Source organism: Nicotiana tomentosiformis, chromosome 11 (assembly GCF_000390325.3).
Source record: "Nicotiana tomentosiformis chromosome 11, ASM39032v3, whole genome shotgun sequence".
Lineage (NCBI taxonomy): Eukaryota > Viridiplantae > Streptophyta > Magnoliopsida > Solanales > Solanaceae > Nicotiana > Nicotiana tomentosiformis.
Genome location: NC_090822.1, coordinates 93,858,914 through 93,879,239, shown reverse-complemented (window position 1 = coordinate 93,879,239; position 20,326 = coordinate 93,858,914). Strand labels below are relative to the sequence as shown.

The 20,326-nt window shown below is 33.3% G+C and overlaps 1 protein-coding gene across 1 annotated transcript; it reads right to left on the bottom strand.

Moving 5' to 3' along the window:
* Positions 1-1,327: 1,327 nt before the first annotated feature.
* LOC104107169 (gibberellin 20 oxidase 1-like) lies at positions 1,328-4,134 on the bottom strand. Its single transcript, XM_033658915.2, has 3 exons — positions 3,458-4,134; positions 2,602-2,923; positions 1,328-1,920 (listed from the first exon to the last, which is right to left on the bottom strand). The coding sequence occupies exons 1-3, from the start codon at positions 3,994-3,996 to the stop codon at positions 1,648-1,650; spliced, it is 1,134 nt and encodes a 377-aa protein (XP_033514806.1). The 5' UTR covers positions 3,997-4,134; the 3' UTR covers positions 1,328-1,647.
* Between the last annotated feature and the right edge of the window lie 16,192 nt (positions 4,135-20,326).

Sequence of the window (20,326 nt, the reverse complement as noted above, 5' to 3'; positions counted from 1 at the left end):
TTAAAAGAAAAATTACAATCTTTTCTAATGTGAACTCTATTTTTAAAGGGCAAAAAAGACGAATGGCATTTCGCTAAGGGATTTTGTGTTTTTAATATAGTATAGATAGATAGATAGATAGATAGATAACATGTTAGTTATGGCTTTACAAGTTTACTAAACAATGCTATTGTAGAAATTTACTTGTAATCACTTGATAATTAATCTTGTTGTATAAATATTTTTTTGGTGTCAATACGTAAAAATTAAACTCAATTGATACGAGTAGATAATTAGTCTCTATTTTTTCTTTCACTCGCTATTTATACTCATAATACTCATATTAGAATCCGACTAATGTAAGTTCATATCCTATAAAATATATTAAAGAGAATTCTTTCTACCAAAATTCTTAAATCTGATGTTGAGTACATAATATCATGGGAAGAATGTTGCGACACACAAACACACAGAGCAAGACAGTGTCCTATGTGTTTCTCTTGGCATTTTATGCAATCACTAACTTCCAAATCTCCAGATGTAAAATACTTCCCAAGGATAAATAAAACCAAATTATTGAAACCTGTCCATTTTGTTTTTTATTAAAAAAACTATCCATTTCCAGTACTACTGTACTGGTATATGGATTCTTCCTCAGAGAGGTGGACTCCTGTTTCTTTCGACTGGAAACTAGTATATTATTCTACTAATATTCCGTATGATTCATTTAGTGGACCCCTCCTTCCTCTTTGGATCTTTTCGACACTTATGACATCATTATTGCTTTCTTTTTGCTTTTATTATTTTCTATTCTTATATTATCAGTTATTCTGAGAGTCCATACAAATCTAGCCAATTAAAGACCATTAGAAAATATCCAAGGACATGTTCCGTGTACTTCTCTTGTATAAATTAAGGCCAAAAGAGGAATTTATCAATTATAAGATCCTTGAATTTTCGAATGCAAATGCTTTTGGAAGCTAGTATTGCTCATGTCATTCCCAACACACTAGGTTATTTTTTTCATGTGTGTTTTGAGTTTTGTAAATCAGTAAATCAGAATTACTCAATAAAACTTCTATTTTGATAATAGATAGCAGATATTCGATGAAATACTTGAGATCGTGCTAACTGATCTGTACATTATCATTATACAAAAATAAAATATAAAATATTTACTTAGGTCATTAGAACTTAGGTAAAAGAAATATTATAAAACAAAAATCCAAGGAATTAAAAGTAATGAGCTGATTTACATAGTTTCTCTTAATGAGGGAATGCATACATTGGATACTCCTGTACTTTGTCGTGCATCTAGAATTAATATATAAGATATATAGGTAAAAGCTATTTAATAGGCTTTATTCTCTATTCATCACTAGTCAAATAAATTACAAAATTGATTCATACAACACTTCTTATTTTTTTTCCCTTGTTCTATTCTATGTCCGCTTTCCAAAGCAGAGATCCAACATTCCAGCTCCTTCCTAGCTTGGGAATTAACTTACAAATGTATCAAAAAATGTACAAGAAGGCTAGGCTAGGTCCCAATTAAAGTACTTGTGCAGTTACCCAATGCATGTGCTGGTGGAAGATAGCAGATAGTACGTCGTAGAATTAGTAGAGAGGCACGCAAACTGACTCGGAATCCACGATTATGAAAATACATTAAAGTACTTGTGCAGTTGTTTTCTGAAGCCAACTGGAGAAAGTTTGGAGAGTGTTCATGTCAGCTCTGTATTGCTTCTGTGTAAACTCTAGGAGGGCTGGCCATGTGAAGTCTGGATATATTCTTGGATTGTTGGAATCAACCAATTCAGTTGGTGGGCTCACCACCTTATCCTTCTTGGGACAAAGAAAGAAAGCAAGAGATTTCCTAGGTATTTTGTTGTTTACCACTGCTCTGTGTAAGCAACTTTTGTATCTTCCATTTGATAGTGCCTGCCATAAGGGAAATCCATTTGTTACAGCACTGAACTTTCTCTATTACCACTTTACCCAAGATTCAACTAACTAGGTGGTAGTGGTATATACACAAGAGTAACAAAAGGCATCATGTCGGCGTAGTCACATACACGTACAATGAAGACAGACGATTCTATTCTCTTTATATCGTATATATAGGTTAAAATTACTTTTTATATATGTGTATTAAATTTTTTTTTGGTAAGAAGGGAAACCCGTAGCCGTCACAACCTCTGCCCTTCGGGTTACCATGGGGTAAACCTCCCCTGTGTAATAGAATGCAAACCACATAGGGATGTAAACCGTACTAGGCGAGCCCTGTGCGACAGGCCCAACCCAGAAGGTATTGAGGGAGGAATCGATCTCAGGTCATCTGTACGGATAACCACCCTCCAAACCAACCGGTTACCGGAAGGGTATGTGTATTAAATTTTGATCTAACACTTTTAGCGACCTTCCTAGCTTTGCTACACTAAGTCCCAACTTCAAAGTACTAATATATAATGCAGTAGTACATGTTATTGTTAGGTGATTGTCAGGAAAAGAATCGAGGAAGCAACCATATCTGTATTTGTCACGTAAACACTCATATTTGTCTTCCAAAAAAGCATCAAATTGCTATATAATCTACGTTAAGAGTAGTGAATGACATCTTACCATAAATGTGTCGCCAATGTTAACCACAAAAGCATTGAAATTTGGAGTAATGGAGCGCCACTCGTTGTCCACAAAAACTTGAAGACCGCCAACACTATCTTGATGTAGAATTGTTAATGATGTGGGATCACAATGAGGTCCTGTTCCTAAAGTGAGCTCTGGTTTTTGACATGGTGGATAATAGTTTAGTCTCATTATTGATTCATTTTCTTGAAAAAATTCTTTGAAGTGGTTCCTGCTAACTCCAAGGCTCAACCCCAAAAGTTCCATTATCCCTAGAGAAAGTGTGCTCATGGCATTGCTATAATCTTGATAAGCCTTCCTATAAAAGAACAAATAAAAAAACAATTAATATACTTGACTAGAGGGAAAAAGAATTTAAAAGGAAGTTACTACCTTCATCTCATTTTATGATTAATTAAAGAAAAAAAAAAGGAAAGATTTTTGGCACATATCAAATGCAATAGAAATGACATTATGTATCCACTCTAAAAAGCTGTTATTTAGGAATTAATAAGTATGTCCTGAATTTCAGTTTTTCGGTTCAAATTTTATGAGACAAAAATATCCTAAAGTTAAGATTTTTAGTTAAAATATCATAACAAAATAAGTATTAACTAATCTCTAAATAGCATGCTTGAGAATGAATATGTGATTAAAATTTGTCATCTTTGGCATGACATATATTTTTATGAGTATAAAAGTGTGTCATCAAAGATAACATAGGATGTTTAAAATTAAAAAACTTCCAAATATTGAAAACTATCCGTATTTGTTTAGAGCAGACTAAAAAGGAAAGAGTAAGCTTCAAAATTGACGAATATAAGGGAGGATTAAAAGAGTCGCATTCTCTTACCCAAGATGGCTAAAATTTTCACCCATTGTCCTTTGAAAATAATCTTCAACTATGTGGGACGAGCCTTCCTCAGCAGAGTATTGAAAAGAAAGTGTTTCTTTCCAAGGTAGCTTAGAAGAAAACCTTCCAGTAAAACTACTAGCATAACCACAGTGCTCACCAATCTTCCTTTGAGCTTTTTGCTTCTCAGTAAGTGGCAATTCAAAGAACAAATCCATATAACGATGTGCATTAGAAATAAGATTGGTGTCAATTCCATGGTTAATAACTAGAAAAAAACCATGTTTTTGACATGCTTCATTAACAAGGCTAGCTGCTTGTTTTGTTGCAAAAGGATCACCTGAAAGTACTCCTCCTAAGTCAATATGTGGTACTTGAAGTTGTCGAGCATTAGCACAAGGTTTCTCGTTGTCTGGCCATATGAATTGGCTTGGTATGTTTGACTCATTTTTCATTACTGAGGCATCAAAAATCAATGGCTCTTTTGATGTTCGTGGCATAGTAAACTTATTTCTTGTGATCATACAATCAACGGTCATTGCATGCAGTTTAAAATCTTAGATATTTGATAATGAAAAGATGGAGAAATAGAAGTAGTAAGAGATAAGGAATAGAGTTGATTAAAAGAGAGTTGTGACAAAGGAAAAGCCAAAGGGCCGTTCGATGGGGAAAATAGGTGAACAAAACTTGGAATCTTATAGGCCTTGTGGTGTTGTCTCTAACACAGAAAACAGGAACTCCAAAATTGACTACTTTGCTTAGAAGGGCTTATCAATGTTTAAAATTACATGTTGGTCCATATGTTATTTGTCTTTTCTGTATGCTGACAGGAAAGCGATTCCCGATAGTGTTTTGGCGTTTCCTTTGTAGGGTAACTATAAGATTTTGCCTAAAATGTATTTTATTCGCTTATATTGTTAGTGTAACAAAAATTCAAGTATCTAGTTTAATCAATACATGTTATTTGCTCTATTTTCAAGTTGTTAGATCGGATCGATTTAACCTGATAATATACAAAATCAATACGCTGCTACTATAGTGAAGTGTAAATCGGCTGAAATTACTAGCGCTACTTTTTCTTTAAGGAGTTGTTTGGCATGATGAATAAAACAAAAATAGTCCACGGATAAAAATTTAGTATTGTTTTATTTTTTGTTTGGTTACTAATCCTAGAATAAGTTATTTCATGATTAAAAATAGTATCGAGATAACTTATACTTGACAGAGGGTAAAATAGTAATCTCAGGATAAAACAGTAAAATTGACAATTCTAGAATTAATACAACATACCACAATTAATAAAAAATAATATCAGAATAATTAATCCTAGCAGAACTAATCTTAGCATAATTACTCAACATTTCTAATCTCAACATAACTTAGTCTTCAAAGCAAACCACCCCTAAGAAACATAATTACGTTTCTCTTTTATGTGTTGAGTGATGCCTTAATTAAATGATTGAAGTCAAGGACCTAAAGTAAAAAGAGTTTTTGTTTTATATCCTATTGATTGTTTAAGAAAAGGAAGACACAAGAATCCAACTAATGCAAACGTGTTAAGCAATAGACAGTTTTTTTGTTCTAAGGAAAAAAAAAATGCCTATTATAAATGTCTCCTTTATTATCAGCATTTCAAAAACGTGTTAAACCGGAAGAGATAAACAAATTTAAAGGAAGACGATACTAATAATGAACCAAACAAGAATTGGCGTACTTATAAGGAGATAACTATTTATATAATTAAGGCAAAAGGTCTAAATGCTTGAGCAATTATGTTAGAAATGGCATACCCAAAAAAAAATTAAAAAAATTGCACGTCCAAACAAGAACAAACAGATCATAGTTATGGTGTTGGAGACAACTTGTTTGCTGAATCATATCTCGGTGAAGAAAATGACAAGCAAAACAAGAAATTATGAACTCTAAGGTTTGTTTGGCTAACGCCAACATAATGCTTATGGCTAGGCCCAGGTGCGAGGATGACTCAGGTCGGAGCGGTTGACTGAATAGTAAAGTTGTCTCGGTGGCGAACCTATAATATAGTTAATGGGTGCTCTTGGTGCTCAAGAGCACCCATGGCGCTTTATTCAATTTTATATTTGTTTTAGAATTACTAATAATATACGATAAAATATTGGCCGAGTATCCAGTTTTAAAAAAGAATTGCGAGATTTAAGAAAGTTAGAACATCCAAAACTTAAAAATCATAGATTAATCATTAATTTTGCTCTTGCTAGTAGTTTTAACTTTTGATATGATGATAAATACTTGATCATACCAAGTAGGGGTGTACATAGATCGGGTTGGTTCGATTTTTTTAATTATCAAACCAAATCAATTGTATCGGGTTATTAAATTTAAATACCCAACCAAACCAATAAAAGTCGGATTTTTTAATCTCGGGTTTTTCGGATTTTTTTATTTTTTTTTATTCATATAGTCTTCATAGCACAAAACGTAAAATTTGTGCTCCAAATATTTCTTTAATCCTAGTAAGACAGAACTATATAAGGTATTTTTCAATAAAAATAACATAAATATGAGATTAGTCATGGCATTATACTAAAATACTCAACAATAAAGATAATAAAATCGCATAAAATAAATATTATTAATAAGTCATAATGAAAACAAACATAATTTAGAATTATGACTAATAAGTACTATTGTTTACATGACTAAAGTAAAAGAAAAATAAGTTATAAATTGTATCTAAACCATGGAAAAACTAAAAAAATAGATATCCAACACTATTTTCATTCATAGTACAATTGAATTGAATGTCTTTTATTAGCATTAGTTTTGATTTGATTTTGGTTTAGGATTTATTTGAGTTACTAACATTTATGAACTATAAAACTTATTAGAGCATCCAAAAATTATAAGTTCAAGCTTAAAATAATACGTTAAAAGATAAAACTATGAAAAATGTTAAGAAATATTTATAAACTACACTACCATAAATATTTTTATGTATTAAATATCCATAATGTCGGGTTGATTTAGTTTCGGTTTGACTTTTTTTAGTTAAAACCAAATCAAACCAAATATGGTCGGATTTATTTTTCCAACACCAAACCAAATCAAACCATAGTTGGATTTTTTTTCTCGATTTGATTCGGATTATCGGGTTGATGCGTTTTGTCGATTTCATTTGTACGCCCCTGATATCAAGGTTTAGGAAGATTGTTCAAAGTTTCTTAAGTTTTACCAAATAGTAAAATCTAACAAAAAGGTTAAAGAATTGCAAGGTGGACTCTATTTCTTGAAGGGGCTATCACTTATATATTGCATTGACATCTGGAGAGTTATGAACTATATATGCGTTAAGCTCTTAACATGTACTAAACAGCTATTATTGTGTTTTTGGTTGTCTTTTTTTGGAAGAACATGACTTCTTTTTGTTTTTCTTTTTTCTTTTTCTGGGCGTTTGTGCAACTGGCGAAGTGAGAGAATATCCAAAGAATGCATATAAATGCAAAAGCCTTGTTTTATGGAATATAATCATAATGCCAAAAACAAATATTATAAGACGCAATATTTGATTGCTTATGCCTTACAAAGTTCATTACAAAACTTTGTGGTCCTTAATTTTGAAAGGGGAAACGCATTATTATCAAACGAGGAATCATGTTCAACTTCAATCCTTCAATTTTCATTTTATATAGTTATAAATTCTTCTTAACGCCTCCCATCAGATCAAAAAATGTTATAAACAATAATGTCATTCCAACGAGTTAGGTGCCTGATTAATGCCACATGAATAGATATGGGAGAGATATTTCAATAGGTGCTTTTCAGAAGAAGTTTCAACTTGTAAATTTTAAGTTCCGATCATAGATTTTGGCTTTATTTTTTTTATTTTAAATAAAAACATTGCTTGTTTATGAAATATAAAAAAAATTTAAAACTTTCCAAGTTTCCAAAATTAAGAATTAGTAGATGTTACATCCTTAATGGTTGACTCTATTCATCAAGGAGGACAACATAACATACTTGACTAACATGATCTTCCAGTTATTTTTGTTTGATCAGTTGACTTTAGGAATTAGTCGAGCGCGGCTTCCATTTGTGCTATTGCATTATGCTCTGTATTTCAATGTGTCTAACTCTACCGTTATTTGAGTTTCTTTAGAAAAATAATGACTTTCTCCGTTTTAAAACAGAATAAGCATGATTGTAAAAAGTATAATCCAATGCACAAAGCATCCCGCATTCATGTAGGGTTCGGGGATGGGCCGCATCTCAAAGGGTGTAACGTAGACAGCTTACCTAACGCAAACATTATAGTGACTTCTTTCACGGCTCGAACTCGTGACATATAGGTCACACGAAGAATACGCCAGATTGTACTTGTGAAAATTCTACCAGCTAGATTTGGTAATTATGTAACCGCGCATGGAGTGATATCTTGGTGGCTTATTTACTGCTGTTGCTTATAAACTGTTCTTAATGTTGGATGTACTTTATTTTAAAAACAATTGGTCTATTCAGAAAAACTAAATTGAACTCTATTATAATTGATAATTTCTCACTACTAAAAATCTACTAAAAACCGATCAACTATTTCCGACCAATGTTGGTCGGTCAAAAAATACGACCAAAAACCGTCCAGGTTGGACGCAAACTGGAAAAAAAAATATTTACATTTTTTTTAAACAAAATACCGACCAACGTTGGTCGGTAAATTGGTCAATAGCTGGTCAGACAAGAAAATTTTGGATTACCGACCAACGTTGGTCGGTAATCCAAATCCAATTTTTTAAATTTTAATAATTATTTTATTATTCTTAAATATTTTATAATATTTAAGAATTTATATTTAAAATTACCGACCAACGTTGGTCGGTTAAATATTTTAAATTTTTTTAAAAAAAAATCCGACCAAAGTTGGTCGATTTTCGGTCAAACGGTCAGCACTTAATGTACCGACCAAAATTACCGACCAACTTTGGTCGGAAATTCTAAAATCAGAGAAGTGAAAAACGGGGGAAACCCCCATTTCTCTAAAAAAATTCCCTCTTCTTCCTTCCCTTCTCTCCTTCTCCCAACCCCTCCCCCTCACTGTCCAGGCCTCCCCTCGTCGTCCAGCCCTCACCCTCGCCGTCGCCGCGCCGTCGCCGTCGCCTCTGCCACTGCCATTGCCACCCCTCGATCTCCTTCTCCATCTCCTACAAATTCTAGGTTTGAATTACAACCCATTAATTTATTATTTCTAGGTTTTGTTAATTAGTTATGAATTAGTTTCAATTGATTAGTGTTTTAATTATTTGAACATTGCATTTTATTGAGGATTAGGGTTTAGGTCTTGTTTTAATTAGTTTTGTTAATTAGTTTTATTAACTAATTAGTTTTGTTAATTAGTCAATTATTTATGAATTAGTTTAGTTTAGGGTATGGGTTGAATTTCTTTAGTTTAGTTAGTTTATGTTTAAACTCGTAGGATATGAATTGAAATTTTAGTTTTTAGGATTTGTTCTTGTGAATTGAACTTTTAGGATATGATTTGAACTTTTAAGATATGAATTGGACCTTTTGGATATGAATTGAACTTTTAGGATATAAATTGGTGTAATTAGAAAAAAATAATTATCTTGAATTAACTAAAAAAGATATAATTAATTTATAATTATAGAATAAATTAATTTATTCTTGTGAATCGAACTTTTAAGGTATGGGTTGAATTTCTTTAGTTTAGTTAGTTTATGTTTAAAATCGTAGGATATGAATTGAAATTTTAGTTTTTAGGATTTGTTCTTGTGAATTGAACTTTTAGGATATGATTTGAACTTTTAAGATATGAATTGGACCTTTTAGATATGAATTGAACTTTTAGGATATAAATTAGTGTAATTAGAAAAAAATAATTATCTTGAATTAACTAAAAAAGATATAATTAATTTATAATTGTAAAATAAATTAATTTATTCTTGTGAATCGAACTTTTAAGGTATGGGTTGAATTTCTTTAGTTTAGTTAGTTTATGTTTAAACTCGTAGGATATGAATTGAAATTTTAGTTTTTAGGATTTGTTCTTGTGAATTGAACTTTTAGGATATGATTTGAACTTTTTAGATATGAATTGGACCTTTTAGATATGAATTGAACTTTTAGGATATAAATTAGTGTAATTAGAAAAAAATAATTATCTTGAATTAACTAAAAAAGATATAATTAATTTATAATTGTAGAATAAATTAATTTATTCTTGTGAATCGAACTTTTAAGGTATGGGTTGAATTTCTTTAGTTTAGTTAGTTTATGTTTAAACTCGTAGGATATGAATTGAAATTTTAGTTTTTAGGATTTGTTCTTGTGAATTGAACTATTAGGATATGATTTGAACTTTTAAGATATGAATTGGACCTTTTGGATATGAATTGAACTTTTAGGATATAAAATGGTGTAATTAGGAAAAAATAATTATCTTGAATTAACTAAAAAAGATATAATTAATTTATAATTATAGAATAAATTAATTTATTCTTGTTTTATTTGTATAGATGGAACATCGTACTTGGATGTACAATAGAAATTATCCTAATCGGCGGGGATTGCGGGAGGATTTTGTAGAAGGGGTTGATGACTTTATTAGACATGCAATGTCACTTCCACCATACCAAAGTGAAGGAGTAATTAGGTGCCCTTGTGTCAGGTGCGATTGTATGAAGTTTAAAAAATCGGAGGAAGTTAAGCTTCATCTTTATAGGAAGGGGTTTATAGAGAATTATTTTGTGTGGACTAATCATGGAGAGATCGATGGTAGCCATGGAATATTTCATAACATGGTTGTTGGTGAAAGTAGTAGGTCGGTGGAGAATACAAATCTTGATTCTAGAATTCAGGATATGGTTGCGGATGCTTTTGGGGGTGAGCCCAATGAAAATATTGAACAAACTCCTAATGATGACGGAAAACGTTTTTATGAACAGTTAGAGGAAGCTAGTCGTCCACTACGTGAAGAAAGTCCGCACTCTGAGCTGTCTGTTGCAGTTAGATTACTAAGTATCAAATCTAATTGGAATATTTCTCAAGCAGCCATGGACTGTTTCATTGACCTTATGAGTGAACTAGTTGACCCTAATATCAACTTACCTGGTGATTTCTATAAGGCGAAGAGATTGGTTTCTAAGTTAGGACTTTCGTCAATGAGAATTGATTGTTGTGAAGATGGTTGCATGTTATATTATAAAGATGATGCAACTTTAGACAGTTGTAAATTTTGCGAAAAGCCTCGTTTCAAGAGGCTTTCCAGCGGGAATATGGTCGTTGTCAAGGCAATGCATTATTTACCTCTTATACCTAGGTTAAAGAGGTTATATGCGTCGATGAGTTCTGCTCCTCATATGAGATGGCATTTTGAAAATAGAAGACCACCTGGTGTTATGTGTCATCCTTCAGATGGAGAAACTTGGAAGCACTTTGATAGGACATATCCAGATTTTGCTAGTGAACCAAGGAACATTCGGTTAGGTCTGTGTGCCGATGGCTTCACGACTTTTTCTATATCTGCGACACCATATTCATGTTGGCATGTCTTTCTTACACCTTATAATCTACCACCTGAGTTATGTATGACTAGTCCATATATATTCTTAAATTGTATTATCCCCGGTCCACGTAATCCGAAAAGTTTGATTGATGTATATTTGCAACCTTTGATTGATGAGCTAAAACAATTGTGGTATGATGGTGTGGAAACATATGACATATCAACCAAGCAGAATTTTAATATGCATGCTAATTTAATGTGGACTATTAATGATTTTCCTGCGTATGGAATGTTGTCTGGGTGGATGACTGTTGGGAAGCTAGCTTGTCCTTACTGCATGGAAAATAGTAAAGCGTTCACTTTGAAACATGGCCGAAAGCAATCATGGTTTGATTGTCACCGTCAATTCTTTCCTGATGATCATGAGTTTAGAAGGATGAAAAATGCATTCAAAAAGAATAAAGTGGAATATGATTCTCCACCTCCGATACTTTCAGGTGAGGAAATTTGGGAGAGGGTCCAGAACTTCAGTAAAGTTACTCAGGCTCCACCTTATAAATTCCCCGGATATGGTGTTAATCATAATTGGACGAAACAGAGTATATTTTGGGAGTTGCCTTATTAGAAGGATAATCTTCTCTGACACAACCTTGATGTCATGCATATTGAGAAGAATTATTTTGATAATTTGTTCAACACAGTGATGGATGTTAAAGGTAAGACAAAAGATAACCCGAAGGCTAGAATGGACTTACAAGAATATTGCAGGCGACCTGAATTATACTTGCAGACAGCAAACAATGGTAAGGTGTTCAAGCCCAAAGCAAGTTACACATTCACTTTGGAGGAAAGACGACGAATTTGTGATTGGGTTACGAAATTAAAGATGCCTGAGGGTTATGCGTCGAATCTTGGAAAAAAAGTAGATATGGAGGTAGGGAAGTTGAGCCATTTGAAAAGTCATGACTGCCATGTTTTCATGGAGACCTTAGTGCCTATTGCATTTTGTGGTTTGCCTAAAAGAATCTGGAAACCCATCACAGAGATTAGTTTATTTTTTAAAGACTTGTGTTCTACCACATTAAGGGAAGAAAACCTACTTCGGATGGACCAGAACATCCCTGTAATTTCTAGTAAGATGGAAAAAATATTCCCATGTGGTTTCTTTGATGTGATGGAACACCTTCCAATACACCTTGTACACGAGGCACGACTTGGAGGGCCTGTTCAATGCAGATGGATGTATCCCTTTGAGAGGTAATATTATAAGTTTGATGTACTATTCTATTTTATTTGAATGTTATTGGCTAACATGAGATTATGTAGGACAATTGGCAAATGCAAACAATTTGTTAAGCAGAGGAATAAGATTGAAGGATCTATATGCGAAGCCTATCTTGCAAAGGAAACTGCACATTTTTGTTCTTATTATTTTGAGAGTAACGTGCCATGTTCTAGGAATAGGCCCAATAGGCACACGGTCGAATGTGTGAATGATCCATTATATCCACCAATGTCCATATTCAATCAACCAGGCCGATGTTCTAAGGATGTTAGAAAGAGAAGTTTGAGTGATATGGAGTACAAGTCAGCTACACTTCATGTGTTGCTAAATTGTCCCGAAGTTGTACCATTTCTCAAGTAAGTATTGATTTATTAGTTATCAAAATATAAAATTTACTGTGACTACATATTGATGCAACTACTAAAAATATTTGATATGTCACAGTCACTTCGTGGGTCAATTTGGCTATGATGTTGTATATACGAGATTTGATACGTGGTTCAAACAGTTTGTAAGTGTATATATATATATATATATATATATATATATATATATATATATACATACATATGTAGTGAATGTATAAAAATTAATTCATAAGTTGTGCTAACTTATGACTTTTTTTAACTCTATGTAGGTATATAATCCAAATAATGGTGTAAATCAATTTTTGAAAGATATATCTTGGGGACCTGGGCTTTAGGTCACAACAATGTCTAAGTACGTAGTGAATGGTTATAAGTTTCATACAGAGGATTGCTCTAAAAATAAAAATAGCAACAACAGCGGGGTATGGGTTCTAGGTGGTGATGGCAACCAAGTTGGAGATATTGATTATTATGGTGTGGTCAAAGAAATATTACAACTAGAATATACAGGTTGGCCATATAAGAAATTGATACTCTTTAGATGCAAGTGGTTTGATCCAAATCCAACAAGAGGTACAAGAGTACACAACCAATACAACATAATTGAGGTTAATAATACGAGGGAGTATGATCGCTATGATCCTTTCATAATTGCACATAATGTTAGGCAAGTGTATTATGCTCCTTATCCATTGCGGCGGAATAAGTCCAATTGGTGGGTTGTAATAAAAACTAAGCCTGTAGGTAGGGTGGAAGTCGAGAATGTGTTAGATGTTGCATATCAAAACGATATCTCCAATATTCACCAAATAGTGGACGATCAGTTAGAAAATGATTTGGAAAATCCTGAACGCATATTGGAAGAAGTTGATATAAATGAAGTAACAATTATAGAAAATGAGGACGAGGAATCAACTGATGAAGCTCAAACAAGTGAGGACGAAGAATTCTCGGACGAGGAACAATACGTCGATGAGGATTAAAAAGTTGGTTTTTTAAAGCACTCTCGTTTTATAGCTAGTTTCTTATATGTTTCAATCTAAATGTGTATTATATTATGCAGATGGCAGGCAAGGGTCAAGGTAACAATGACCCTACTAGTTCTCGGGGTCGAGAAAAGGGTAGGAAGGGAAAGAGGAGGGTAGAAAATAATACTCCCTCTTGTCCACCTTTTTCAGAGATGCCTATGTCTTATCCTCCACCACACGGCTATACTGAGCTGCCACAGCATCACGAGCCGTACACCTTCATTCAGACACCCAGTCTTCCATCACAGGGCCACAGGACTATACGTCCGACATACAGTCCAGCTGCCTCACAGCCATCTGCATCACATCCACATGGATCACATCCCTACATATCACAGCCACATGGATCGCATCCACCCATGTCACAGCCCACATCCACTTGGGTCGCATCCAGCTATGTCGCAGTCACAGGGATTGCAACCATCTTCATCATCGACTCCATCTATTGCAGGCCTTCGCCTGGGAGGCATTAGCTCTGACCCGCCTACACCGTCTTCACATGCCTCTGATACACATGTTTCGGATGGTGATGACGAGGTAGTGCATTATGATCGATATAGCAGGATCATCATAGTCCCTGAGGGTGATGGGTAAGTGTTATTCATTATTTTTGCGTCTATTGATTTGTAACATTTTTACTAAGATATTAATATGTTTTTATTGTTAAATTGCAGGTTCAGTCCGGGTAATAAAACTACGAGGATAATCACCAATGCCATCAGAAAGCTTTATGATGGCCCTTATGCGACTTGGACTGATTGCCCATTCTCACTGAAGGAGCAAATTTTCAATCAATTTAAGGTATAAATGTTCTTTTAAACAGTTTAATAATTTATATTTATGATGTTTCCATCTAATATTTAACTTTTGAAATACAGAGCAAGTGTGTATGGGAAGACCGCTATAGCGCGGAAGTGGCTACAAATTTTCATCATAAAGCTCGCAAGAGATTGGCGGATGCTTTCTCGGATGCTAGAAAGAAGAACAAGAGGCCTGGCTGGTTACTTGAGAATTTGTGGAATGATTTGCAAAGGCAATGGCTTACCGCAGAGTTCTTAGAGAGGAGCGAAAAAGGAAAGAAAGCTCGCGCATCCGAGAAGGGAGGCTCCTTGCACACTGGAGGTGCGATCAGCCTAGGGACAATAAAAAGAAGATTGGTACGTAATTGCTTAAATTATTTTACTTTTCTAAGTATATCTATTCTGTTTATTAACTAAATTAATTTGTTTTCAGGAAAAGAAGTATGGGCGTCCAATGAGTCATGATGAGCTATTCAAGGAGACACATGTTGTGAAGAAGAAGAAAGAGGGGGATCAAGATAGGTGGGTCGAGGACCGGGCCTCGACTGCATATGTAAGCTTTCAATTTTATTTAAGTATTATAATTTACTTTTATAAACAACTTGAAATACTGATTTAATTTAAAATAATATAGGGTCGCTACCAAAGTAACGTGGAGGAATTCATCCGTAGTCATCCAGCTGGTGAATCGGGTGAGCCAACCCAACCTTCGGACGAGGATGCTGAAAGAATATGGTTGGAGTCTGTTGGCGGTCCAAAATGGGGGAAGGTATACGGTCTTCCTACTAAAAACTTCCATCGCTATAAGTGTGGAATGCGAGGAATAGGGACTTCCTCGCATGGCGAGCAAGTTAATAGGGAGAGCCTCTCCGCTATGCGGGAGACAGTGACAAAGCTCACATCAGAGCTAGAAGCGGCGGAAAGAGAAAGGCTTAGAGATGCTCAATTCCTTGGCATGCAAGCTCAGATCAGAACTCTCCTATCTAGTGGAGATTTTCCGTTGCCCCGATCTCGTGAGTCATCTCCAGAGGGTCGACCTCCACGTGATCGTTCCTCCCGCCCTGCTCGTGATCGTTCCTCCCGTCCTCCCCGTGAACGTGCTTCCCGTCCTTCACAAGACCGTTCTCTATATCGTCTTGTAGATGAAAGTTCATCAGACGATGATGATGATGTTGTACAAAACACCCCTTGACTTTTATATACTTTGAACTAGACAAATAGAACCAGTTTTGAACTAGTTGTAATTAGTTTTAACTTGGTTTTGGATTTTTATGTTCAATTGAACTTTAATTTGTTAGTTTTAAAGTATTTATTGAATGTTTTGGTTGTTGTTGTTGTTGTGTTTTTGTTGTTGCTGTTGTTGTTGTTGTTGTTGTTGTGTTGTTGTATTGGTATGCTGGCAGGTGGTTTAGCTGCCAAAACAGGCATTTTATGCCAAAATTAATCCCAGAAAAACCGACCAACGTTGGTCGGTTTTTAATAAAAAAAAAAATATATATTCCAAAATACCGACCAAAGTTGGTCGGTTAATGAACATTGAATTCCCAGAATTCAAGACTACCGTCCAACTTTGGTCGGTATTTTGCTTGCATTGTTGAGATTACCGACCATAGTTGGTCGGTAATGTTTAATTTTAATTAGTTTTAAAAAATATATATTTTCAATTACCGACCAAAGTTGGTCGGTTTTTTTATTTTTAATAATTAATAAAAAAAAATATAATTTAGTTAAACCGACCAACTTTGGTCGGTAAATTAAATTAATAAAATATGTTTCCGACCAAAGTTGGTCGGTAAGTAATTAAACTTGTCAGATGGTCGTTTTTATATACCGACCAAAGTTGGTCGGAGCCATTCCGACCATCAAAACACCGTCCACACCGTAATGATCGCGTTTTGGTCGGTAATTTGCCATAACCGACCAACGTTGGTCGATATTTTTGGTCTGTTTTTAGCAAATTTTTAGTAGTGTCTGGATAATTTTTGTTTGTTTGTTTGCTTTCTGATAAAGTTATGTGCTGATTAACAATGTGATAATTAAATAACGCATGTATGGAAAAACAACGCTGCATTTGTCCTGCATGTACCAGCCAAGTTATAATTAGCTATGCCATCCCTCGCAACTTATTGGACTCAACAGGGATTTGTTAAATTTATGCGCCTGTTATTTCCCGAGTCGCAGCTACGTGCTACCTAATATTCCTCCCTCAGTCTCAATTTATGTAAAATAAAATTTGATTGAACACAAAATTTAAGAAATAAAAAAAATTGAAATTTTTTGTCTTTATAAACCGTAGAAATTTGTGTAGCTAGAATTCATCTCATTAAAACTAAAAAAAAAAAAGATTAAGTTGAATTATTATTAAATATATAAATGTGTTACTCTTTTTGGGACTCACTAATGTGAAAAGAGTGTCACGACGGGCTGGTGAGTGCTATTTTATGTCTATTATACTCTTCCTATTTATTATTCTATTTACTTGTGTTTCTTGAGCCAATGGTCTATCGGAAACGGTCTCTATATCTTCACAAGATAGGGGTAAGGTCTGCATAAAGACTACTCTTCCCACATCCCACTTGTGAGACCATACTGGATATATTGTTGTTGTATACTCTCTCTATTTTAATTTATGTGACAATTTTCCATAGTCTAGTTCATAATGAATAACATATTTTTATATTTGAAAATAATATTTTTTTATTTTATTCTTAACGATTATTCTTAACGAGAAACTACTACACAAATTGGAGTCGCATGAATCAGAACAGAGGGAGTATGAAAATTAATGGACACATTGTTTGTCCAAAAAGTATAATCCTTGGTTCAAATAATTGAATTTATGTATTCAGTGAGTAAAACCTAGTCATTGTTTTAAAAGGCGTGGGCATAAGGCGAGGCATTTTATATATGCCTCAGCGAGGCATAAGCCCCATAGGTATTTAATTTTTAATATTTTATAAAATAATATAATGACAGTAAATATTTATAAACAGGTAAAGTTGCATAAAAATTGAAGAAAATTATAAATATGTGATATATATATATATATATATATATATATATATATATATATATATATATATATATATGTGTGTGTGTGTGTGTGTGTGCGCGCGCGCGCGCGCTAATTAAAACAATCTATTATACGCTATTTACAAGCACAAGTAATTTGAATCTAAAAGAATAAAGTTTTCTATACGGAGGAACAAAAAAGGATGATTAAACTCCAATTTGAATTTTGAACTTGCTGCTACAAAGGAAAATGTAGTTTTCTTTGTATTTATAAAAAAAAAATATTCGTTGTCACACCTCCTTTTTACCTCAAAAGAAATATGTGTTATGGATTGTTGTGGGTTAAAGAGTTTTTCCAATTAAAGTGACAAATTTGAATAGAGATTATTTTATTTACAGAGTCGCCATTTGGAATTAATTTTTTGGGTGTTCCAAGTCACCTTTTATTTGAATCCCTAGTCAAAGGAAGGTTTGACTCTATTATTATTGGTCTGCAAAAATAAAGTCCGGGTAAGAAATTCTGTTCACTAGGGAGAAGGTGCAAGGCATTCCCCGAGTCCCGTGGTTCTAGCACGGTCACTTTATTGACTACAACTTGGCTTGAATTAATTTTATATAAACTGTGATTTATTGGTTTCCATATTTTATCTATCCGCTTTTATATTAAAATATAGAATTATCTTTGAAACGAATCACGTGTATGAATCTGTTTTGTTTATTGTGCCAAAATCATGTCACGTGTACGTGCACGCAATTAATAGCATATTTATTATATTTAAGGTTGTTTCGCCCAAAGTTGCGCAAACGCATACCTTGATTTTAGTTTTGGGAATCGTAATTATGTCACGCGAACATATACATAATCACGATGATTCAATTAATTAAGAGTTCGCCTAAAGCATTCTAGCGCATTCATGATTTGTTTCTTTCCTAAGTTTGAGATTATTATGAAGGCCATGAATTATGGAATTACTTGTGGAAGAAGTGTATGATTTTAGATATTTGAATAAATAAACCATCATATAACAATACCCAACAACCCAACAATTGAATCCCGAACTCATTATGGTCCAAATCTTCCCAACTTTAAAGCATGTTTGAATACTATATTTCCAAAAATATGATTAAGCATATAGCATTTAAGGACTAACTTACATTATTATTTATAAAGTTTAAAGGCAAATAAATAAAATCACATGAAATAAGATAAAAAGAACAGAGGGAAGAATAAACCTTTAATGCAAAATTTTCAATTAAATGAGTCTCCAAGAACAGGTACAATAACTCAGACGAACGTCGAACAATCATAAGCGATGAATAACATCAAACCTAGTGAATGGAGCTCCAACGGAATCGTCGACCTCGACTATTGACTCCACTTTTTGGCGTGTAAAAAGGCATGTTATGAAGTATTTTTGTCTGGTTTTGGGTGATGACTTGCTGGATATTTTGAAAGAAAAACGAAGAAAGAATGACACAAGTAGAAATTCCCTTAGCATAGAAGAAGAAAAATAATTTCTCTTAATTCCCTCCTCCCTTCTTTTTTTCTCCTTCTCCCTCCCTCTCTCTCCTCACATTTCTCTTCTATTTATAGAAAATAAATTAGGATTTTTTCAGATTTGTTTTTTTATTATTTTATTATTTTATTATTAAAAAGAATTCACACTTCCCATTTTTCTTCTTTTTTAAAAAAAATTAATTAATTCCCCACTTTCCTTTACTTTTCTTTTTTTTTTTAATTTTCCACTTTTTACTTTACTTTTTTTAATTTTTCACTTATTTTATTTTTTAAAAAACAAAATTTCAACTACCTTTACTTTTATTTTTTTATTTCATCTTTCTTTTACTTTTTATTTTTTAAAATTTTCACATTCTTTTACTTTTATTTTTTTAATTTTCCACTTTCTTTTTACTTTTTTTAAAAAATAATTTCCACCTACTTTTACTTTTATTTTTTTTATTCCATACTTTTAATTTTTCTATTATTTTATTCCCATCCGAAAATTTAAAAAATTAATTTTTTCGGGTTTTAAAAAAAAATGTATTTTATTTAAAAATAAAGATAAAAAATAAAAATAATACTAATAGTAATAATTTGACCTTTTAAATTATTTTTAATTCTTACCCTATATAAGAAAATGTAACAAAGCTAAAACAATATATATTAAATTTCTAAAAATATTTATATAGTAGAAGGTGGTAAAAAACAAAAAATATAGTAAAGATTTAGGTGCACACAGCTGCCCCTCTTTGCTTGGAAACATGAAGCGTTTTCAGGCAAAGACTAGGTGAGCCATGTGATTATTTTTTTACCAAACCGTTATTCAAAAGGAAAAGAAATAAAAGATAGGGTGCAACCGAGTCTTGATTTTGGACAACCTACATATCCCGGGTTATAAGGGAATCAGGTCACGTGTAGTTCAAGGAGAATGGTGGAATGATGAGTTGAAGAGTCGAGTGAGGTTTCGTCAAGGCTCCGGTCTGCGGTCCTGCTATTATAAAATAGAAACTAAACAAGCCTATCGGCTATGAGTTATAAGATTCCTATCTATGAGTCTTCTCAAACTTGATCTTGAGTCTTGACTGGTTCTTCATGCAGACTCTGATCTAAACCTTGATGCTTGCTAGCTGTAGATGCTAGTTCATTGTTCTATAGCTTCTTCTAATCAAAACAGGACCCCAATGCTTGTGGCTTCAGTCATGTCTTGAGCATTCCACATCTTTTCAACTGCTTTTGCATTTTGGATTCACCTTTTTTTTATTTATTCTAAATTGAGACTTCTTCTTTTGGTCATCTCGAACGTTGTTCCTCGAGGTAAAACCTACTCAGACACTAAAACAAACAAACGAACGAATTTTTTTTGCCCCAGTTTGCACTAGGAAA